This window comes from Pelodiscus sinensis, chromosome 8 (genome assembly GCF_049634645.1).
Source record: "Pelodiscus sinensis isolate JC-2024 chromosome 8, ASM4963464v1, whole genome shotgun sequence".
Lineage (NCBI taxonomy): Eukaryota > Metazoa > Chordata > Testudines > Trionychidae > Pelodiscus > Pelodiscus sinensis.
In genome coordinates, this window is record NC_134718.1 from 42,399,430 (window position 1) to 42,424,655 (window position 25,226).

General features: G+C 36.9%; 1 protein-coding gene across 6 annotated transcripts in view; it reads right to left on the reverse strand.

Moving 5' to 3' along the window:
• EXOC6 (exocyst complex component 6) overlaps positions 1–25,226 on the reverse strand; it is a 212,935-nt gene that overhangs the window by 66,711 nt on the left and 120,998 nt on the right. For 4 of the 6 annotated variants that reach the window (XM_025179786.2, XM_075935162.1, XM_075935163.1 and 1 more), the window contains 2 exons: positions 11,441–11,620; positions 7,792–7,821 (listed from right to left, as the gene is read on the reverse strand). In XM_025179786.2, the coding sequence (XP_025035571.1) occupies positions 7,792–7,821; positions 11,441–11,620 (210 nt within the window). The remainder of the gene's footprint in view (positions 1–7,791; positions 7,822–11,440; positions 11,621–25,226) is intronic. The other 2 variants (XM_006113178.4, XM_006113179.4) reach the window with 1 other exon arrangement.

Here is a 25,226-nt window from a genome sequence, read left to right on the forward strand (position 1 = left end):
AGGGAGGAGGGTAACCAATGGGACACAATTCATTTAATTACAATGTAGTAGGTTTGAGATATTTAATGGAAATGTCATTTTGATTTAATGGAACAACTAGTGCATTTCAGTTTAATGTACTGCTCCATCAAATCAGCTCCATGTCCTATTTATGCTGCCACTATAATGTAATAACACTATAAGCAGATTAATAGGTTGTCAAGAAAAATTTTAACATTCAATTAATTTTATATGCAAACATATTGTGTATCTTATAAACAAAAAGATTCCATTTTACCTTTTGGACCAAACCTCTGAACTTAACTGTTGTAAATAAACTGGCATATATCAATAGTACTGGAGCACACAATAAGGATTACAATACAGAAATACATGATGTGAAATAATTCTTTGGATGTTTAAAAATAAGTATCAATATATGTGCATTTAATGCTTATTTTGAATGACAAAATGCAAACATCCTAATATTTGAATTACTTCTCACTATGCACATGAACTACAGGCTTATTGTTCTCATGGTACAGTCAAGGAGTAATATGGTGAGGCGTTTACTGTACACAATTTATAACTATTCAGTGAGATCACTAGGTTTTTGTAAATGTCGGTAAGTTTAATTGATTTAGCCTTAGTTTTTCTTGTCTGTGTCTCACAAGAATTTGAGTTATTACCCATACTAAACTACTTTAAACTCCTTTATAGATTTACTTTGCAATACTCAGTATTTCCAAATTCAAAATGCATTGAGCTATAACATTTATTCATTGAAGATAAAATGAAAATTCAAGTAATTTTTTTTAGAAAATGTGAAACATAATTTCATATTCATAATTGACAAATAAGGTCTGACTGTATTTATATTCCACTTTATATCATGTAACAATTTCTCATCCCTATTTTCAAAAGTTTTCAAAATGGATGTTTTAAAAAGGAAACTTGAGGTCAATGAATATTATCGTAATGTATTACTACAGAATAAAACTAATTCAGTTACTTTTAAAGCATTCTTAATATTTAGCATTTGTATGTTTTGGGTTTTTTGAAATTACTCTGTCAAGCAATTACATTAAATAAACATATCTGATATGCAGAAATTCAACTTTTTATTGAATTCTGCTCTAGCACACTGCTAAGAAATTACTACTGTCTCATCTTCACATGAGTTATAATTGCCACTAGCTACTAAGCATATTCTTTTACTTCACCAATGCAAATTTCAGGAAACAAGGACCTTATTCTATAAGCGAAAAACACCTGCTAAGAATTTTTAAAGGCAACTACTTTTACCCACCCTTTACATTTTGCTGAAATACAAGTTCGGAAAAAGAGAAAACCTTTAGACAAACTTCTTATATTTCAAAGGAGCTTGTAAAAAGAATCTGCTGACATATTAAATCCTTTCTGTAGTACCCAAAAGCTTTTCTCTTAAGAACAATTGCAGTAAAGAGACATTTGGCTCCTAGGAAATTCCCAAAGGGTCAGCCATATGCATCCTTCCATGGCACCTTCACGGTACTGCTTTCTACATCCCTGCTAGCTGTCTCAAAAGCAGCTTTCATCATTCACTAGGGTGTCAGTCAATATGATTTATGGACTGCATTCAACAAAGTCAAAGCATATAGAATGAGAAATATGACTACAATCTGCTAATTTGTTTTGTATTGAGCCACTTAAGAGTCAAAGACCTGATGTCAGGCTAAGACCGGCAACACAATTAACCAGCCGGTGACAGATTCATCCATCCTCCCTGCCAGGCAGTGCCAATCAAAGACAGCATGAGGCGACATTTGGAGAAGTCAGTAAGAAAACCCATTCTCTAAGTAGCCTATGTGGGCTTTTGATTGACAGCTTTTGACTATAGCTTGTGGAGCACCACCACCCTTTACCCAATAGTTCCTCACTGCAAGCTGTGAAATAAGGCTTTCACTGCCAATCACAAGAACAATAAAACACAAAGTACCATCCCCCAGTGAAAAAGAAAATAAGAAAACTTGTCTGTTAAATCTAAAAAGTTAAGCTTCAAAATTAATTTAACAATACTAAAAGATATTAAGAAATTTTAAACATGTTATATATTTTAGTTTTCTTGCAGTTTTAGTGTTTCAGTAGTCACATTAAATTAATAGTTTTGTTTAAAAATTGCACTAGCAAAATCCAACTTTTGATAAACTGATTAAACTTCCTCTTTTAAAACACTTGGAGAATTTTAAAAATACATAATTTCATTACTATTAATGTCATTCCTCCTCCCCAACAGGGTGATCAAAATAAATATTCATGCAGAGAAATAATTTGTAATTCTTTTTTTTTAGCAATTAGTTTCCCCTAAAACAGTAAAGAGTCTAACTTTGAACTAACAAAATACATGCATATCTGTTGAAAAAACTCAACTATATGGTATTAGATAAAAATTCCCATCTTGTGAAACAGGTATTATTCACTATTGTTTCCAAATTTAACTTTCTCAGCACTTAAGCTATAATATAGCCTGAACTTTCCAAATTCAGAACCAAGTCTGCATCTCTTATTCACAGAAGAAATCCCATTCATATAATGAAACTACATGTATATTATTTGGTAGGATGAAGACCTACGTTTTTATAGGTATAACAGCATTATAAACCACAACAATTAAGCTTATATGGAATATTTAATCTTCCTTAATATTTCTTCTGGCATAAAGTAAACTCAAAAGGCCAATCCTAGTAGCTTCTGCAAAGCAGTGGCAGCAGGCGCTTCAAAGACGACAAGGGCTGAACAGCTGCAAAACCAACCATATCTTTAGTTAAAAGACCTGATCCTGGTCCATTGCAAATCACATAGGCCCAATCTACACTAGGACCTTAGTCCAAAATATCCCCCTTCAACATCAAATCTGAAAGCAGAGAGTGCATACTACCATGCCGGTTATTCCAAATAAGAGGCCATGGAATTCGAACTCTGTACTCCTGCTTTTCACAAGGAATAATGCTAATTCCAAACTAGTAAATCCAAAATAACATTAGTAAGAATATTCTGGTGCCACTAATTTGAACTAATTGGTCCCCAGGAGGCCTTCCACAACTCCAAAGAGTGCTTCCTGGGGCTCTGAGTCTGAGATAGCGCGTCCACATTAATGGAGCCTGCCTCAGACTAATGTCGATGTTTCCCCATAGTGAGGACATAGGAGTTGAAATTTGTTAATTAGGGAGTTCATTCATTGAATTTAGTATATTTGAAATAACTTCCTAGTGTAGACATGGCCTTAGTATTTCTTCAACCCCAGCAGCAAAGAGTATTGATGGTGGTAGACATGCTGAGCTCCTTCAACATAGTGGGAAGCTGATTTACACAAACTCTCTGCCTAATCCAATCCTCTCATATGTACAGCTGAAGAATATGCCCTTATCAGAACACTTTTGTGACTCCAGATTAGTGAGTCCTGGGCACAGCTGGTTTGCATGATCTGCTGAGGCTTGTATTCCCTCACTGCTACATAACAATAAATTGATAGCACCTAAATGTATGATAGATGATTCACTGAAGTAAGAGATTGTTTCCATGAAAAGAGTTCACAATTTAAATATGGCCATTAATTTTTTATGTTAATTGGAGCTGACTGAATATTTTTTGCCATTGAAAGAGAAGGTAGGTTTTGGAATGTAGATGAAAGAAGAACCAAGAGTCCAGCACTGTGGACTACACCATGGAATTTCAGCTATAAGTCTGTCTGTGGTTTCCTGTGTAGGAAAAGGAAATGGGATTCTTCCAATGTACAGCAACTTTCTGCTGAACAAGCTAGTCTTCTATGGATTACCTGGGATAATTACACTTCCTTTTTCTTGTACTTTATCTGTGTTTTTTTAATTTAGATTGCAAGCTTTTCAGAGCAGGGGATCTCTTTTCCATGGCATAGCACAAGGCCCATTAGCTGGGATTTCCAATTTTAGGCACTAATTTAATACAAATAATTCATAATAATCTGTGGTTTTTAAGACATTTTATTTCTTCTCTTCAAAAACGAGAATATTTCTGAGTATTCACACAGTCAATTAGTTTCAGAGTATTTTCTTGAAGATCTTCTGGAAACTCATCAGTTCCATCAATTTTGGAGGGTAGACCATCATGACAGATCTCTTGCCCAAACAGGAGAAAGTGCCTAATTTCAAATGAAAATTATAATGGTCTAATCATGACAAAAAATGTAAAAGTTAACTCCATTCAATTTAATCCCAGACCAGACTCAGTATGCTCATTTCCATGCGTAACACGGCCAGTAAAGATGGTGACTGTCAGCCATGAAATCCCAAGTTGATTCAGAAGAATCGTTATCTGTTTGAACATTTGAAGTCCCCATGGTTGATAGGTCTCAGCAACTCCACATCACAGAATATGTGCAGCGAAACAATCTGTATGCTAATTCTTGCCCCCACGTTAACCCCATCCTGGGATTCACAGACAAGACAATCAAATCTAATTTTAGGGTGGATATTTTCCACGTGTGAGGTCAGAATTCATAGTTGTCTAGAGACATCTACACCAGCAACATTAATAGAAAATATTCCATATAAAATGTTCAACATATTGATGGTTCAGGAGGGTCATGGTCAGTCATGACTAGAATGTGAAGCCCTGGGAATACTACAGAGGCCTCAGAATTTAGAAGGAGGAGGCACCTCACAAGCACCCCTTCTAGCAGATGCTAAGAGAAAAATCCACGATGAGGAAGTAAAGAAGGAAATAGGAATAATGGTTTAATTAATTTTTATCTTCTGCTCTCTGCATAGTGGCACCTAAGTCCCCACTGTGCTGTCTTTATCCTCTTGGGTTACTGCAGCTTACAGATAACCTACAACCTGTTAAATGACAAGGGAGATGACTTGACCAGTTTCCAGTTTTATTTTTAAAGTCTTATGCCATGGAATGTTTTCAGGAAGGGGCTGCTTCCTTGTTATGAAAATGAGAGTCTAGTTCATGACTGGGGCATGAAGGTGCTGCCATAACACAAATAACAAACAACAGCAATGACTGTGCAGAAAGTTAAGAAACTTGTCTTCACCTCCAAAACAACATGCAAAGACTTTCCTGGGGAGTCTTCCGAGTGGCTGACAGTCTGGTTATTTGGACTTCTGCCACTTAAGTAAACAGTAGAGTCTTTTTTTGCTGTGAAGAATTTTCAAGTTACTTTGAAGAAAACAAATTGTTCAAATATGGAGTGAGCTCTTTACCACTGTGGGATCAGGAAAGTATCTCAAGGCAACATGTATCAAGCTTTCTTTGTAAGTGTTAGCCAGCAGGCACCAAATCAGACCCATGTCTTTTCTCACTGGTGATGCATGGAAGTGCTAGAGCATCTTTGCTGGTGAAGATTGTTAATGTTTCTCTAGGGGTAGTGGGTGACATGCTGGCTATTTTTAAGGAAGCTGCTGTGAGACCTCTGCTACAGAAATAATTTCAAAGCCATTAAGAGTGAGATAAATTAAGTTTGTGTGTGTTATGAGATGGTTAAGAAGTTAAGTGAGAGGGGACAAAGGCAATGGTGCATTCAACATGATGCTGATGCCCTCTCCTATGGATAAGGCTCAACCTAGACAAGACAGACATAATGTGAGTGGTGTGGAGGGAAGCAGCTGAAGCATTATCAATTAATATAAGCATCTCTGATTAAAGGCAGGTATTTGTCCTGTTAAGATTCCAGGCTAATCTTGCATACTGAGTTAAGAGTTTTGGTCAAAAGTTAATTTTTCCAGATGTGACTTGCAAGAAGTGCCCTTTGGAAGCAGATCTTGCTACAGGTACGCATGCCTTTATCAGCTGCAGATTAAATTACTGTAATGTATTGCATCTGGGCTATAAACTAAGCTCATTTGAAAACTGAAGGCAGTGCAGAATATGACTGCCTGTTTATTTAAGGTTACATTTCACAGAGGATGCACATTACTGCCAGTGTTCCAGTATCCACACTGCCCACCAATATATTTTTGGGTGGAGTTCAAGGCTGTGACTTTGAGTAGAGATACTCAAACATCAACTGTCTCAAAACACAATAGAGAAGGCTGCTGGTAGAGCAGTTTTCATGAGGAATCTGGGTCTGAGTCTACTTTCTGAACATTCTTCAAAGTCCACATTTTTGGTTTTGGGGAAGGCAGACTGATGGGATATGGTGGGATGTTTGGTTGGTGACTGTTATTAAAAGAGGTTTGGTGAATACTGGCAATCCATCAAGTATTAGTTTTAACTGCATAAAATACAGTAAACTTGGGATGAATGCTAAACACTGAAATTAATAAAATGAAAATAATCCTAAACAGATTTGAGTAAAAAAGGTAAGGGAGAGTGGAGGAAAAAATATAACTTCATACACATTCAACAAAAATTCCTTTCCACTTATGAAAAGAATCAACACTTTAAGGGACACTATCCAGGTTTATGCACTCCCCTGCCTTCAAAATTACTTTGAAAGGTTAGCTCTTCTCCCCTTCAATTTAGGAGATCAGGACTCCTCCAACTTGCTTTTGACAGTCAGTTCCAGGAGTGACATGTTATTAAAATATAATCCAACAGTTTGGCTGCACCAGATATAAAGCTGTGAACTACTATATACACATAGACACTATGATGGAGTTTTAAATATCTCACCACTGAACGGACTGTTTCTGAATGAGATGCTGAGGAATCCTGACCTTAAAAACTATAGGAAAAAATTTAAAGGGAATAATTTTGATCTCACAAAACTTTGACATAATCCCTAAGCTTAATATATGTGTTTTCATTTCTATTTTACTAAAAGCACATCATATTTTATAATTTCAGTAGTGCATTTTCTACACATCTTTTTACATTTATGTTCTGTAAAAAATATATACCATGGCAGAAGGACAGAAGAAATTCTTGGGATACTCAGTAGCAAAACTTTTGCTAGATTCAGCCAAAACAAAATAACCAGCATCACACTCTATTTCAAATATATTTTCCAATTAAAATAAAGATATTAAATATGTATTTAACTTACAAAATAATATTTTAACATTTACTTCAAAATCATACATAATAAATGCCTTACAAAATCTTCTGTTTTTAAACATCTGAGCCCAATGCAATCAAATAAAACCAAACTGGATACGAGAAATCAAAACTCTTCATGTACATAAAATAAAATCAAAAGTCAATTCTGCAATTCCATTTTCTAAAACAATTGCTAACAACTCCAATATCAGTTTATTAATTTTCATTATTCAGTATCATGGTAATAGTCTGTGGTGGATCAAAGTAAACAGTTTTTTAAAAAACTTGATGACCTGAAAATAACCAGGGCATGGACGAATCCCTACATGCAATCCATCATCTTTTTACACAAAAACATTTGAGTGCACACATTCCTTCAACTCCAGATGGCATGTGCACCAAAAGGGATATAGAACTTCACCAATTCTTTATTCTGTGCCACTGTTTCTCCATTTTAAACTTATTCTGTATGCACATCCCACAGCTGCATTTTGACACCTGACCTCACTTCCAAAAGGTCTTAAAGTCTCCTCTGAATTATCTCATTTGTGATGCAATGCACACCCTATCATGTTTCTGCAAGGCTTTTAGGGCTCCGTCAGTCCCAAAGTAGGAAAGACCTATGTTAGTAATTAACATCTCTCTTGCATGCAGCCACACAACAAGGTACCCAGTGAGTCATCAAAGTAAATGGAAGGATTTATGCGGGTGAGGAGTTTTTTTAAGTGATTAAATTTTGAAACAATAAGCCTGCAGGCAGTTCATAGTTTTTTAATTTACATGCTTTTTCTTCATCTTGCATCTACTTACCGACATAGCTGCATGGTCATTGTTGTTATTCTGAGAAGGAAACCAGTAAGGCAATCAAAACAAAAAGTTAAAAAGTACTATCAACATCAGAAGAAATTCTGGCATCAGCAAAAGGGAAAAAAACTCTTCAGAAAACTTTTTATTTATGGGTCTTGGTACTTAATTATTAATTACTAGAATTATTTTGTCATAGTTTACATGAATGAAAATATCTAGATTTAAGAAGGCATCATTTGCTATATAAAATTTTGATTTCATTAACACTCACAGAAGACAAAAATATTTTGCTAGATCAAACTGATACATTTTCTAAAATTCAAAGAAAGTAAAAATTCCTTGGAAAATGTAAGGAAAAAAGGTATCAGCAAATTTAAAACTATTATTGTGCAAAGAGAAACAAAAAGGTGAATAAACTGAAATAAGGGGACTGCATATGAACTTTGTATTTTTCAGTGGGAGTGAGTTGTATGTCAAAATAAAAATCCAAAGCAACATATTCCACAAATAATGTTTTCTGAGTTGATCTTCTAGAAAGTCTTAACTATAATAAGTAATTATATATTTATTAAATATTTAAAACAAAACTTAAATGGTTTCCTAAAATATTTTCATTGTATACATTTAGCATCCCATCTACAAAGCACATGATTATCAATAAATTATTAATCTATTTCTTCAAGCAATACTTACTGAATGCTATAGGACAATGCAAGGCTAAATAAAGTCTCTGTTCCAGAAGTAATTTAATTTTTCAAAATTTTTACTATTAATGGTAATTGGATGGAATAACAAATATAAAAACATTTTCCTTTTTAAGCCTTTTATGCTAACATTGTTGCTAAAGTACTGTACACCTATGAGAACTTTAAGGAGAAACAGAACTAGAAAGACATCCCAGTTATGCCACAATTGCTATGAAAGCAAAGCCTCGTACCTTTACAATGCAGTACCTAGATGTAGTAACTTAGCTCATAGTGAGCCGGTTTTGTAATTACTACATTCAAACATGAAATAGTATAACTCCGTAAAAACAAATTTTTACATATTATATTCCATTTTTTTAAAGCAATGCTCCCATCAATGCAGACACATTTAAGTATATGTCCATATGCAAGCATGGCACATGTGCTCACAGAAGTCATTAGATTTTACCAAAAATGAAATAGGTTCTAATATCAGATTCCCAGGAATCACAATGTGACACATTCTGCAGTGCATACACATACCAAAGCATAGTCACGAGCAGATGGAGTCTAACCATCTCCCAACAGGCTGAACTTCACATCACGTCTGAATCAGGCTATGGAGAGATCATAGGATCATGGTGACCATGCCTCCAGGCTAGCAAACACCTGAATTATATTCTGCCTTGTTGTTATGTGGATACATAAGCAGTGGAGGATAAGGAAGTTTCCTGTACCTTCTTCTTTCCCTCACCATGCCCACAATCCAAGGAGCAAGACTTTGTTCTATTGTGTTTGGCTACAAATAGAACTATTAATATGGTATGTCTGAATATCTATAATATTTCTACTACCAATGCAATAAGGTGCCAATATTTCTTAAAGTAAAATGATGATGCTTTTATTTTGTTAATGAAAATTCATTCTTTCTAAAATTATCCCATCCAAAATTTTATATATGGCATATTGCAATCTAGCTTTGCTTAAGACATCAAAATCTCTATGATTAGCTTTATTTATGTTTTATTATCTTGTTAGATTATGAAAACGAGGCAGTTTTGTGGGCTTGTCAGTTGAAAATACCTTTATTATAAACATCCTTTTTAGAACAAATATTTTCTACTATTACAAATCAAACTCTGATACCAATGGTAAAGAAAAGCATTAAATACTACACCATTTTTGTACAACTCTCACATACTAATATTTACATACAGAGGTTTATGGAACAGTTTTCCACATTTTGTTGACTTGTTCACAAATCAATGAATCAACCAGATCAAGCCAATGTGTCATAGGTTATTCTATTAGAGGTACCAAGAATAAGAAAAAACGATATTTTATTTTATATTTGATTGGAACTGTAATACTGGATCAAACTGGTAGTCCATCTCGTTCAGTAGCCTGTCTAGTACAATGGCCAATATCAAATGCAAGAATCTCAAAGTAGGGAATTATAGAATAACCTGTTTATCAGGTGAAGTTTCTTCCTGATCTCAGCTAGAGGTTAGGTTATGCCCTAAAATATACATTAATATCCTTTCCATTCTTTTTATACAATTGTTAAGTGAAATAACTGCTTCTTTCCCATTCATTGCTACCATCTTGGCACAGAGAAGCAACTTCTTGCAAGGAACTGAAATGTAGCACCCCACCATGAGTGCAAACGACCAGAAACCATACATCAGTTATGACTAATGAGGCATAGTCCCCAAAAGAAGATTAGAAATGTTCCATATCCCTTGTATTTCAAACAGATATTAATCTTACGTGCCAAAAAGCAATACTTTAAGAGTGGGGAAAAAACAAAGACAGAGGAAAATCAAAGCTACTTTAATATAAGATTTGGAATATCAAATCTGTCCCTTTTCCAAAAGTTCTAATATCTTGTCTCCTCTACAAATGATGCTTCAGAGAAAAGCAAAAAAATTTCAAATTCCTTTTATCTACTGTAATTATACAGTACTATAATATGCATAGATTAAATTATTTTTTTGATTTAATGTCTAACCCAGAAAATCTTGACTAATATGAAATATATTTATTAAAGAATGTATAGCCATTCAGAGGCACTAAATATGGGTAAAACAATCACACATCAAACAGCAGGAGCAGGGAACAAGCTGAAGCACAATATAATGAATCCATGAAGGGTAGGTGTTTTGGGCCAAATTCTAACGTGGCACCGGTATAAACGGGAAGTAATTCCACTGATTTCCTTGGAGTTACTTTTTAAATTTTAGTTCAAACAGAACTTTGGGTTTAAAATTTTAGATGCTGTTCAAACTCACATGCACAATATACATGGGTTGAATCAGTTTTTCATTCTGTCGGTCAGTGGACTTGTCCACAGAATTTGCAGGCATAAATAAAATAGATATAGCTTGAACCGCTCTAACCTGGCACCCTCGAGACCTCACCAATGCTGAAACAGATAATTTGTTGAACCACAGGAGGTCAATATTGTCTAGCAGCATTACCAATACGTCCACTGGTGGCTGTAAACAAACCTTATTGGACCGTGGGAAAATTGGATATACCCATGATAAATGGACACACCCATGACACACCCATGATAAATGGACATCTGGCTAGGTAAATTTATGCTGGCCTAGAGAGGTTCAACTTTTATTTGAAAATCTGGCCTGAAGTGACCTCTTAAAATCTAAAAAACAGTATGAAACTTTAGTAGTTTAGGTTTTTTAAAAAAGCTTAGAGATGTTGTATTTTATTTTGTTATTTGAAAGTAAAATATGTCACCAATATTTTAGAATCCTTGTTAATCATGATATATATATAACCTACACTGAATAATGCATCAGTTAAAATTTAAACAATATGAAATCATAGCTACCCTGCTAAAGTATTTACTTCAAATATATTTTCTTTCCAAATCAGAAAGAGTTAAAATTTAAAGAAAATAAAACCCTAGTCATTTGAAAACAAAGTCTGTTTTGTATACTTACAGGCAAGTGAGTAAAAACTTGAAATGTGCTTCTTAAGAAATTAATGAGGTCCATTAAGTATCCACTGGCTCTTCCATCAGGCTCAGACATTGTCCAATCATAATCGGCAAGCTGAATAAATTCATCAATTTTTTGGTTCAGTTTGGTATATATTTCTCCTTCTGCTGAATGTCTTGCATCCTGAAAAATAATCCAATACTGCATAATTATCAACTCAAAACTTTATTAAAATGGATATAAATGCCTGGACAGATGAGTCATTTAACAGAGCAGATGACCTTTTTTGGGAATCAATAAAACATTAATTAGTTTTAAAATCCATTTTGTAACCTGTGGTGTAAAAGCACAAAGTTGCCAGTGACAACTTAATTAAATACTTGGTTTTGTAATTTTTTTAGAAGAATATCAACATAGTACCATTCTGAATATGGTTTTTCAGATACTATGATTATGTATACTATAAGGGTACCTCCACACTGCAGTGCTATTTCAGGACACTTCTGGTATCCTAAAATAGCTATTACGTGTCTCGACAGCATACCCATTATTTTGAAATATGTTTCAAAATAACGGAGGCGCTATTCCAACGTCTCTGTAAACCTCATTCCACAAGGCTTAAGGGACATTTTGGAATAGCTGTTTATTTCAAAATCTGGCACTATGTAGATAGCGCCAAATTATGGAATAAACTATTCTGAAACATACTCGAAAAAAGATACACAATTTGCACAGCTCAAATTGCGTAGCTTATTTCAAGCTAAGGGTGCAGTGTAGACGCACCCTAAAGGTGTTGATAAATCTCACTGCAGAGTAACATCATTATCCTGCAGACTTATCTAGGAGACTTGGAGTCAGAATAAAAAAAAAATCAGTCTGCTACTCTTCTTTCCACTGAAAATCTTTAACTCCATTTTGGAAAACTATAATGTAAATTAACTGGACAAGGAACAAATTTATTTGCCCACCTTTACAAAGGAAACCAATAATGAAAACCTAATTATCATATCTGTTATGGCTGAACGTCTAGGAATCTCAAGATTTTACAATAAAAATATACACCCTACAAATAAAAAATGCACATTTTATTAATCTGCATTTCCTCTTAATAAATATCAGTGTATAACACACCAGGTATCAGAATATATCATCCATTATCAATCTGTCCTCAGCAACATCTTTTTTTTTTCCATGTCAGTCATAAAACTCTGACTTTATCTTGCCAGAAGAGGTGTAAACATAGATTACTTGACAGCCACAAGGATGGTCCAGTGATTAAGGTCTTAGCCTGGAACCTGGAAGTTCCACATTCATTCCCTGGTCTATCCAAGACTTTCTACATGATCTTAGACAAATAACTTAGCCTCTGTGTGCCTCAGTCCCCATCTGTAAAATGGGGATAACAGCAACTTCTAACTTCACAAGAGTGTTGTGAAGATGAATAAATTAAAGACTGCAAGGTGCTCAGATACTATGTTAACAGGAGCCAAATATATATATATAAGATAGATCCCAGAGCAGGTCATGTCCCACATAGCACCTGAACCTCTCATACAACTCATGTGTATGGGGGAGCGGGGAAATGGTGATTCTTTGAAATATGTTATCCACACAGACGCTACTCTTTGTGCACATGCATCCCAAGTGGACAAGATCAGACTGGGTCAAACATTGAAATCGACTAGGGCCATGCTTGTGCCCTGAGTGACAGCTCAGCCCTCAATGCCCAGGGAACAGGATGGAGTGTCCACAACTGTCTCAGTTCCATTACCAATTAAAATCCCATAAAAGCAGCCCCTGATTAGCAGGGATAGAGGCCATTTTATGCAATCTGCATGCAAATCTCAAAGAACCATAGTTACTGGAGAGTAAATAACTGTTCTTTCTTCTTAGAATCGTTGTTCACATAGACTCCACTCTTTGTAACTAACAAGCAGTTGCCTGTTTGCTTGGAGATATTTAAGAGGTTCTGAGGAGTCCCTAAAACACAACAAATGGCCCTGGTAATCCTCAAGGGTTCTTCCCACTACATTTGGAAAAACTCATTGTGTTACCATGGGGATCAGGGCTATGTTTGGAGAAGGAAAAGTTTGCTATGTTCTTCTGAGGAAGAGGAAAATGAACGCACATCTTTCCATAGTGGGGCAATCATCTCAGAAATGCCCTGTTCTGTCTTTCACTCGGCCATGAAGGGTGGTTTGGCAATAACCTATCAATAGTAAGCGACTCAATTGCAGATCCCTCAGAAAGGTCTCTATACCAAAATAAAAATCTTATGGATGACCACAGGCAGGGTTTCAGGTGGAACCACAATAATGGGCCTTGGAGCCAAAGTGGATGGTGCCAACATTGGGTCCTTGATGATGGTACCAAAGACCACATGGTCCTTTCTACATGAATCATCAGTGCCATCTTGGATTTCAGCATGGGCACATCAGGTTCAGATTTCATCTTCAAGATTTTAGAGGAGTGAGCCTTAGGGGAGGCTGCCACCTTTTTGGAAAAAGGCATTTGTACCCGTCCTCATCCCTGGAGTCATGCTCTTTATAGCTGTTTACATCAGTTTAGTGCCCCATCTTTCATGTGTACTCTAACCATAGACCCACACAATAATTTTGTCCCACAACCTCACATCTGTCCCTTTATTTCCAGCTCACCTACAACTTTGGAAGCACTTTATTCCACCTTCCTATACCCAGATCTGGTGTTACAATATTAGAGAGAAGGAGAGGGGAGATGGAAGAGAGAAGAATGCAGAGGAACTGATATATTGCTCACAGGAGAGGAGGCGTAGAGACTGAGAACTGCTCTGAGCTACTGATTTCTTTCTGCTCTCACTTCCTCTTTCCTTTCTTGTAGGAATGGCATCTGCTGCTGCTTCTTCCCCCTCTCTTGAGCGCTCTCAGGGGAATGGGAAAAGTTTTCTTCAATAGCTGTGATTGTCTGCTCTTTCCCAAAAGGCATGGAAGTGGGCAAGACAGGCTGAGAGTTTTTCTTCCTGCGTAATCTGAAAACTGAAATAAAGTTGGAGCATCTGACATCACAGGGAGACTAGCTCCAACAGAAGCCAGATCTCTATTACTCTGGAATTAGGCAACAATGGACTCTCTCTCTGTTTTTGTCAGGTGAATGGGCAAGTAGAATCTAATAAGGCTGCTCTAACTTGCTATTGCAGGGATAGTAAAATAGATGAACTGCTAAAAACTGGCAGGACAATGACATAATAATGCTAAAACAACAGAAAGGAGGTATGGGAGAAAAGGCGGTATAAGATGACTGTGTAAAAATGGTAGTTGTTCCCATTGTGAAGAAAGGAAATCCTGCCAATACAATAATTAGAGTGGTATAAGTTTATGATTGGGACCCAGAAAAATCACGAAGTAAATGTCAACAATTAAAGACAATTTTAGAGGAAGAAGTGAAATGAGGAAGAGTGTGGCTTCGGACTTGGCCTTAGCTCTGACAGTTAATGAAAAAAGCAAAAATTGAAATTAAAGATGTTTGACTTTACAAAGGCATTTGATTCAGGGAAGCTTTGTGGAAAGTATCAAAATCATCTTGAGTTCCTGATAAGATAACTGCAGTTATAAAACTAGATGCAAAGATTCCTGCAATGTCATAAGAACTGGTGAGGACTAAAGCAACTGGTTTGAGTCAAAGTTTGATGTAAGAGAAGAGGGCATAGAATTACAGTCAAAGTTCATCATGTAATTAAACTGGATATGAAGAACATTAGAATAAGTTAGAGGATGTAACACTGTATGATCTAGAGTTAAGGTCCTCAGCTTGTACAGATGACATTGCACAACTGGCAGACATGTTTGCCTTAATGATGATACTCTTCACTCTCCTTGAAAATTGGTGTCGTCAATTTTATAACGATCATTGTATCTTTGAAAAGGGACTATAGATAAAGTGCAGTATCTAAGTAATAGAACAAGCAGAATCTTGTGAATACCTAGGACACTTGATCAGTGTGGACAGTTCCATCAAGGATGAGGTACAAAGTAATATGCTTTAAGTACAAGTGCTGCACAGAAATGGCTGAAATTATGGACTGATACAAACATTATATTTGGTACTAAAGCGAAAATGTATCAAACCAATGCGCACTCAGTATTACTGTGTGGTCTGGAAGCAGCTGCATTATGTGAAACAGACCTCAGAAGGCTTGAAGTAGAGGGGAAGGTACGTTTTTTGAAAGATGGTAGCTATAAAGTGGAATGATTTTAAGATAAATGAAGAAGTTAGAATGTGGATGTGAAATCAGGCTACAGTATTAAAGTGATGGGGACACTGCAGAAGACGAGCAGATGGCAGGATACCAAAGTAAATAATGCTAGTTCAATGTAGAGGCCAACCACTAACTAGATGATGGGACGTCATAGGCAGGGACATAACCATGCTAGGGATAATGGAAGAACAAGCCATTGTCAAGAATGAATGATGACTCTATACTGTTCCAAGCATCTCCAAAAAATGCTCCAGGATGAAAGTGAAAAAAGCTCTCACCTACATATGCAGATTTTCATTAGAACAATATTTTTCTCTGAATGACAGAATCTCATTGTTTCCATGAAATAAGTTCTTTGCTTAAGAGTTTCCTTGGGGAACTTTAAATGGGGGGAAAAGTCATAACTAAATATTCTATGCACACTTAATTCTACCCTTTTGCTTGTAGTTATTAAGTATTTGCTCTTCCTCCATTCAGGCCCAGACTGGTCAAGTCAGACAAACCAATATTCAAGTTGGCAGCAAAACTCCAACTGATTTAAAAAGAAACAGGATTAGGCCCTAGTTTCGGACATGCCAATATGGTCTTTTGTTGTTTCATCACATGATATTGAACAATATGGCATACAGCTTTGCCCAAAACTTATGTAGGTGCAGAGAAAAACCTAATAAAAACAAGTAGTAATAACACAGGTAAATGTATATTACATAGGTATTATTCAATTGTCAGATTATATAAATCAAATGACACACAACTAAATTTACCGTTCTATTCCCTGCACAATTTTCTTATTCATTAGAATACAAGGCACATGAATTGAGTATCTTAATTTCTCTTACATTTACAGTTCTTTGCTTAAGAGTTTCCTTGGGGAACTTTAAATGGGGGGGAAAAGCATTTACTCAACGTGTAAAAATGTCAAATGAAAACTTATCCTAAAATGGCATTTTATGATCAAAACAACCAGTAAAAGCATCAAACAGCTCTCTTAATTTGACATTTAAGAGTCTAGCAACTTGTTAAAATGTCAAAGTATTATATTGACATTTACTATTTTGTAGATTGTTATGATTGTAAAAACACCAGTTAATGATAAACCTTTACTTGGTCTTTACATTTAATTCATAATAATCTGTAAAAACAAGAACTGCATGTTAACTATTGCAGGAATGAGCTTCCTGAACCTAGTGTGACTGATGGTTTGAAAAAAGCAGGCACTGAGGGATTGGTTGTAGCCTACTGCCTGATAACTGGATCTAACAGATGGCACAGGTCTATTTAAACAGTTACAGCTCCATTCCCCCTTTTTGTCTCTTGCAGCCAGATTTTGGTTACACCTACCTATTTTGTTTTGGTTATCAAGTTACAATAGCAGTAGTGGCTGCTAATATTATAACAACTCCATATTCTCACCCAGGTAAAATATTGAACACACCAGCCATTAGGCGGTAATCTAGTCCACTCAAAAGGCAAAGTTTAGTTTTCAGAAATATTGCTGTGATCCCAAAGGATAAATCAAACAGGTGTGATTTATGAGTGTTTAGTAACGGAGCAATTCTCAGAGGAAGGAAAAATCCCCTCAACTCTCTTTCATTTGAGTATCAGAATGTTAACAAGAGACTTCTGGGAGCCCCCAAAACTCCTACGCACCATCTGAACAGTCAGTTGGATGGGAAGGACTGATTTCTTTAATGGCTTTGCTCTGCTCTTTTCTTTGTGAGAGGTCCCGGGGGCAGCTCTTCCATAGTATGGAGCATCATATGTAGTATACTGTAGGATTCCATTTTATCACCATCCCCTTCAACATTTGAATGGGGTCATTAGGAAATGTAGGGCTTGACTACATAGGGAGTTCATTTTGAAATAGCTCCTAATTAACTCCCTGTGTGGATGCTCAGATACTGCAATGAGAATGCCTTAGTCTGAATTACTTTAATCCACTAGATTCAATAATGTGAAATAAAGCATTCCTATCGCAGAATAAGAGCACCCACATTGGGAGTTAATAACTTTAAATTCACACCCTACCTTAAGATGAATTAACTTCTCAATGTAGACAATCCCGTAGTGAAGGGATAGGCAATATTATGGAGGCAGTTCACCAGGTTTAGCCCCTTGTGGTCTGCTGCTGCTATATTTATCTGAACAACCACACGTACCAATGATCGGGGGTCCTGTTGGCTGCAGATCGCAGTTTCCAGCCAATGGGATTGGCATGAAGCTGCACAGACCAGGAAATCGCTTCCCACATCTCCCATTGGTTGAGAACAGTGATCCATGGCCAACAGGAACTGTCATCAACAGTACCTGAGGCTGTGAAGGTAAATATAGAAGTGGGGGCTCACCAGGAGCAAACCATGGCACTCCGCATCCAGCAGGTGGACCAGTATTACCCACCCCTGCCTTCATGAGAGACATAGGTTTCAATATGCTGATGACACTCAGCTTTATGTATATATCTTGTCTAACCCAGACTGAACCACTCACCTACTATCTGAATTAATCACTTCCTAAAAAATTCAAATAGATATACATGAAAGTGACATCATGAAGAGAAATAGGTAACCCTCTAAAAGGCTAAATGTGGAATACATTTTAAGAAAATAAGAATGGCTTTCTGAGTTAGTCCAATGGTCCACTTAGCTCAATATCATGTCTTCCAGCAGTGGCCAGCTACAGATGCTTCAGAGAGAGTGAAGACAACAGGGAAATTTATCAAGTGAGCTGTCCTCTGTTGTCCAGTCCCATCTTCTGGCAATCAGAGGTTTAGGGACACCCAGAGCATGGAGTTGTGTCCTTGAGCATCTTGACTAATAGCCATTAATAGGCCTATCCTCCATATCAGCGTTTCCCAGTTTTATTTGGCCATGGAACCCTTTTAAACCTGAAAGAATTTTGCAGAACCCCTAGTAACAGTCTTATATATGGAGCTGAAAAAGTAGACCACAAATAAATAAGGATAATAATAAACAAATGCTAAACAAGGTCATGAGATCAACATTTAGTTTAACTGCACATATTTAAAAACAAAAATCACATTTAATGTGTACAATCCAATATCAGTGATATATAACAGACGATTGCACCACTCATTGCGCGTGCAGTGCTGAGTAGCAACATCATCATCCCCACTCTCTGGTTAAGCTGTCATTTCACAGTGACACTTATCGTGGCAAGCACAAGTGAAAATTGTTTACAATAAAATTCATAAATGCTTAAATATTAATTTTTTTAAATCATAAAATGTTATTGTAATGGAATTTTTTCACGGAACCCTTATTTTCATTTCATGGAACCCTGGGGTTCCACGGAACACCATTTGGGAAACACTGCTCCATATAATTATTAATTTTTGAACCCAGTTATATTTTTGTTATTCACAAACAACACATATTGACTCTATGTTATGTGAAGAAATACTTCCCTATGTTTGTTTTAAACCTACTGCCTATTACTTTCATTGGGCTACCCCTAGTTCTTGTGTTATGTGAAGGAGTAAATAACACTTCCTTATTCACTTTCACCACACCATTCATGATTTTATAGACCTCTATCATATATTTCCCCCCTCCCGCATCATCAATTTTCCAAGCTGAATAGTTCCAGTCTCTTCATCTGGAAGTTGTTCCATATCACTAATCATTTTTTCTGCCTCTACACAGTGAACATTTTCAAAGATCTATGCACAAGAAGTCTGAGATTGCTTTCATAAGTAGTAACAGCTACTTTAGATCCCATCATTTTGTATGTATCATTGGGATTATGTTTCCAATGTTCATTACTGTGCATTTATCGACATAGAATTTCATCTGCCATTTTCTTAATCAGTTATCCAGTTTTGTGAAATCGCCTTATAATTCTTTGCAGTCTGCTTTGGGCTTCACTTTCGTGAATACTTTATTATTGGCATCCAAATTTGCCACCTCACTGTTTACCCTTTTTTCCAAGTACTTTGTGAATATACTGAACATTACAAATCCCTGTATACATCCTTGAGGGACCTCAATATTTATCTTAATCCACTGTGAAAACTAGCTGTTTATTCCTATTCTTTGTTTCCCATCTTTTAATCAGTTACTGAGCCATGCAAAGACCTTCATTCTTATTCTAGGACTCCTTATTTTGCTTAAGTCTTTGGTATAGGACCATGTCAAAGGCTTTCTGAAAGTCCAAGTATTCTATATCCACTGGATCAATCTTGTCCACATGTTAGTAGTCTTCCCAAAAGAATTGTAATAGATTGTTGAGGCCTGATTGCCACTTACAAAAGCTATGTTGACTCTTCCCCAACAAAATATGTACATCTATGTGTTTGACAATTCTGTTCTATCATTCTATATTATAGTTTAAAACAAATTTGCCTGATCCTATAGTCAGTCTTACTGGCCTGTAATTGCTAAGATCACCTCAGGAGTCTTTTTTGTAAATCAGCATCACATTAGCTATTTGTCAGTCATCTGATATAGAAGCTGATTTAAAAACCAGGTTACATACCACAGTTAGTACAGGTTGGACCTCTCTGGTCTGGCATCATAGGGACTTCCCAGACAAGAGAATTTTCCAGACCAGGGGACATCTCCTGCCACTGGCCCCCAAGCCCATCATCTGCTGCTGGCAGGCTGCGCCAGGAGGCAAACCTGTCTTGCCCTCCCACCACCACCCCAGACCTGGCTGGGTTGTTTGCCCAGTTACTGCTGGCTCCCTAGATGGCACAGGCTCTGCCTCCTGCCATGAGGCTCCATTTTTGTGCATCCATGAAGCTGTGGCTCCAACCTCAATCTCATGCAGCCTCAGCTCTGGCCCCATGCAGCCAGGGAAAGTCGAGGGCTCTGACCCCAGCCCCACACAGCTGGGAAAAGCCACGTGACTCCAGTCCCATCCCACGTACCCCCAATTCGACCATACACAGTTGGAAGAAGCTGCAGGGCTCTGTCCCTGTCCCCACACAGCTCCGCCTCATCCCCACACAGCTGGGGGTAGCTGCAGGACTCTGACCCTGGCCCCACGCTTCCAGGGGCTGCTGGAGGGCTCTGGCCCTAGTCCCATGCTGCCAACTCTGATGTCCCGCCCGGCTGGCCGTCCTGCCCTTAGGCTCCCGGACTCTCTGCTCTAGGAGCATCTGAGGTCCTGCTGGACCACGGATGTTGCCGGACCAGAGAGTGCCGGATTTTAGAGATACAACCTGTAGTTCTGCAATTTCATATCTGAATTCCTTCAGAACTCTTGAATTAATACCATTTGGTCCTGGTAACTTTTTACAGTTTAATTTATCAATTTGTTTCAAAACCTCCTCCCTGACTCCTCCACCCTAAAAAGGATGAGAGATATGTGAATCTCCCTTAGAAATTTCTACATTGCTGAGGTTGTATTTTTAAACATTAACACATAGGGTTCAGGCACTTATAAACCTATCTTATGGAATGTAAGTAAGATCAATAAGAGTAACAAAGAAAACGATATTCTTCATCACTTAAAATGTATGGGATTTGATATAATTTACCTCCAAGAGATGTATTTAATAACAATGGTACATACCAAATTGCAGAATGGTTGAAGTGAGGTATATGAAGTTTTTCATAAAAAGAAAAAGGGATTAATCAAAAAAGGATTTTCCTGTATATGTGAAGCATGTTATATTAAAATGTGGTTCCCCAGGGAAAAAATAATACTTTTATGTCATGCTGAGGAGAGAGACCATACAGAGTATCTTATAATCTTGTTGCCTGTGTTTATAGTTAATTCTATTATATTTTTTCCGGTGCTTAGATACCATAGTGATAGGCACAGTATGAGCACCTAGATAATTAAAAGAAGTACATCTTGCTCTATAAACAAGAAATTATATTGTTGTTGTCTAAATCCCAAATAAAAAAGTTACAACACATGTAAATTAATATTCCTTGAATTTACTATGTACAGTACACTCCAGATAGAGTACAAATGAGTACTTAGTAAATCGATACCTGACCATAACATGGACAAGAAAAAAGATACTGACAAAGACTGAAATGAAGAATAAGAAAAATTCATCATTGAAGTTCTCGAGACAAGATGGATGAGAATATATTTTATTGGATCTTTTGTTTAAACAATAGACAAGCTGCCAAGCTTACTCAGAGCTCTTCAGCTGGAAAGTGTGTCTCTCTTACCAAAAGGAGTAGCTTCAGTAAAAGAGGTTACCTGCCCACTTTGTCCCTTTAAAATCCAAGGACCAACAGGGTTACAGCAACAGTGTAGCACTGAAATTCTATTTATTGTGTAGGGAAAGTGAGAGACCATGACAGAGTCCTTCCATTAAAAGCAAAAGGCTTGCCCACCAGTCAAAACAGTCAACTAACATAATCTTCCTAATTCTAACTTCAGTCAAAAGACTTCCATAGCAGGAGAACAGAAAAATATGAAAGAGATAACACAATTTGAGAAGCAATCTCATTTCCCATAAATAATTTCCCCTTGTTTTGGGTTTTCTCATCCCCATCCTACACCAAATATTAAGATAACATCTTTACAGTCTGTGAATTCAGCAAACATTAAGACTTAGGAAGGATTCCCGTGTGGAGCTGCCAAAAAAGCATACATTCCATCCCTATTTTGCTCCAATGTGACTTAGTGAACAATTTATTTAGCAAGACATAATTTTAAAGATTGAAAGTTAGAGCCAGAGAATGACATTGCACTATAACCAGCCTTCTCTGTCAAAGAGCTAATCAGCCCTCAGACACAGAAAAAAGAGGCATCATCCCATATGCATCCCTGAAGGTTTAAAGCTTTCTCTTGCCTGCTTGACACTCTGAAGAAGATTTGGCTGATTTAATTAGTTCTGAATGAGAAACATGGTCAGGAGAAAGCAGAATAGAAAAAATAGTTGGTGTGATGAAGTTTAACATGATCAGTTCTGCCTAAGAAATGTTGGAAGGGGAATCAACCCAAGAAAAGCAGCTTAGCAGCTCACAATTCTGACATAAGTGAGAGATAGTTTATATGTTCAAGTTCTCAATACTGAGCCCAAAAATAGAACACCTAGGGAAATCACAGTGGCCTCAAGCATCAAGAAATTCCAAAGTGCAGAACTGAAGGAACCTAACACTTACATATTTAAGTTAAGTGACATTTCTGTAGAATTCCTTACTTAAAGCTAGACTGAATGCGGCACTAAAACTAACTACTGTGGTTAAAGAGAAGGCTAAATTTCTCAGAAATGAAAATTTGCTAACTCCACAGCAAGAGCTGGACCAAACAATTGAAAGAGAAACTATGCCATGTAAAAGGAACCACCCTAGAAGATGACCGTGGTTACCTCTTACTAGAGATTGTAGACAGAAAACTCAATTTTTGCCACAAAATACTTCCTTGATATTCTACGTCCAGTCATTCCTTATATACTTGGAAGCCCTACTTAGGTGGTTATTAATGATCTGACATTAAGGATTAATTTGGAGTAGTCTTTTATCATTCAATAGGGGAAGAGATGCATGCCCAGCACCTCACCAAATAAAAAGACAGTGCTGAGAAGGGGCAAGAGTAGGACAGCTGTGCACCAAACTTCAGTATCCTTAGGAAGAAGAGCTCCTAAAATACACTGGCTCTACAGGCATCACACTTCCAGTGAGAAGAGAAAGATGTAGGCCAGTATATATGAGAGCTGCTAAGGCAAACTTCTTTCTCAGTAGCAGCAATAGTCAGAATCTTCTTTACTGACAGAAGGTCTAAACTACAGCCATCAAAAGGAAGAAGAGAAAGTTCTAATAGCTAAGAAACAGCAGCCACACTGCTGGGTTTGGGAAGCAATGGAACATCCCACTCTGTGAACAACCTGGTTATGGATCCTGAATGGAGGTAAAGGGGGAGAGAGAGAAACACTGGACAATTTGGTTATGAAAGCACTTACCAGCCAGTGAGAGTCCTTGTATGCAAAATTAGTCATGAAGACAGTCATACAGGAAGTATTAGTTGCAACATGAAGTTGGAAGAAATACAGATGGTTGCTCAGCTGGGATGTGTGAGGTAAGGAGGAAAGGACCCTATCTGAGTGTGATTCACACATGGACCTAACCAGCATGAAATTATTTTCTTTGGAAGTACAGCAGAACTAAATCAGTTGGGTAGATCCTACAGTCTGTTTTCCACTGCAGAAGAAGTAGCACAACAAATGTTCCTGTTAGGAGGAAACCAACCTGTAACAGCAGAAGTGAGGGAGAGATCACACTAGAAGTCCAGAGGCCCAGAGAGTCTAAAAAACCGGAATGAGACCATGGCAGCTGGAATGGCAGGCAGGATTCAAGAGGGACACAAAAGGATGATCACCTCTCAAGTTTTATGGCAGGCTGAATAAGCAGGTAAAAAAGCTAGGAAGCACTTCAGGGAAACTAAACTGAGCCCTAAGAACAACTTATTACTTCAAAGAGTCTGCTTTACTTTGGACACATCCCAAGGCAGAGAATCCAGAGGGAACTTACAAAGATGGCAAATTTTTCAACTAACTTCTTGAAGAACATTTTCTTATATGACCTTATCTGTAAGGACCTCTGCAGCAAAACATTCCACTCCCTCCTTTTCCAGTATCCATATTTCCTATATTCTTCTTTCTGAATTTCTTTGTCTTTTTGTTGTCTCTCTTCTGTACTAAAGCTGTAAAAAGAGTTTAGAAAAAGAATAAGAGCAAAAGTACTCTGGTAGGAGGTTGCACTCAATTCTTCCAGGACAAAAGAATCAGAAAAAACTGAGATAAGAAATGCAGTGTTGTGCCTTTATACTGATTTTGAATAAGAGTGTTTTACCACCATTCGTTCTAAAACCTTTAGCCACAATACTTAAAGAAAGGACACTATAGTGATAGGAGGAAGCAGAGTTGTGTGATAATAGGAGCTCCTAAAAACTTAGTTGACTTCCAGAATATACAAAACAAACTGCTTTGATACAGAATTATTTAGATAAACATTTTGTGCCCAAATGAACTGCAGCAAAAGCAAATAAAAATTTGATGTAGAAATATGCTCATACAAACTAGAATATGCCCTTGGCCAGGTGACATCTCTTTTTATAATATATTAACGGAGAAGAATTGTTTAAATATTAAGAACAAGTTACAAATAAATAAGAAAAACAGAGGAATATACATGCAGTGTGGAATAAACAAAACTGAAGGATGAATTTTAATGGATTAGTAAGCTTATCTAATAACCTTACTAAACACAGACACAAAATTTCTGTGATGGATTCTAATAAAGCCTGAGAGATTCATAGGAAAGTTAAACACAGTTAATTGTAAGAATGAAATCAGCAGATAATTTGAGTGAACATTAAACTGTATTCACCTGGCCAGACTAAAATATCTGAATTATTTCTCATCTCTTGAATCGTGGAAAGTCTTGGTTGGACTGAATGGGTAATTTAAATACTTGGATGGAGAAATCTATACCAATATCCAATAAAATGTATATCTATAAACATACACACATGCTCATTCACATGGGAGACATAACTGGAAGGCCCCGCTACAGGGGAGCCTTCTTCACCTTTGCTCTTTACTCTACTTTCAAAACCAAAAGCAGAACA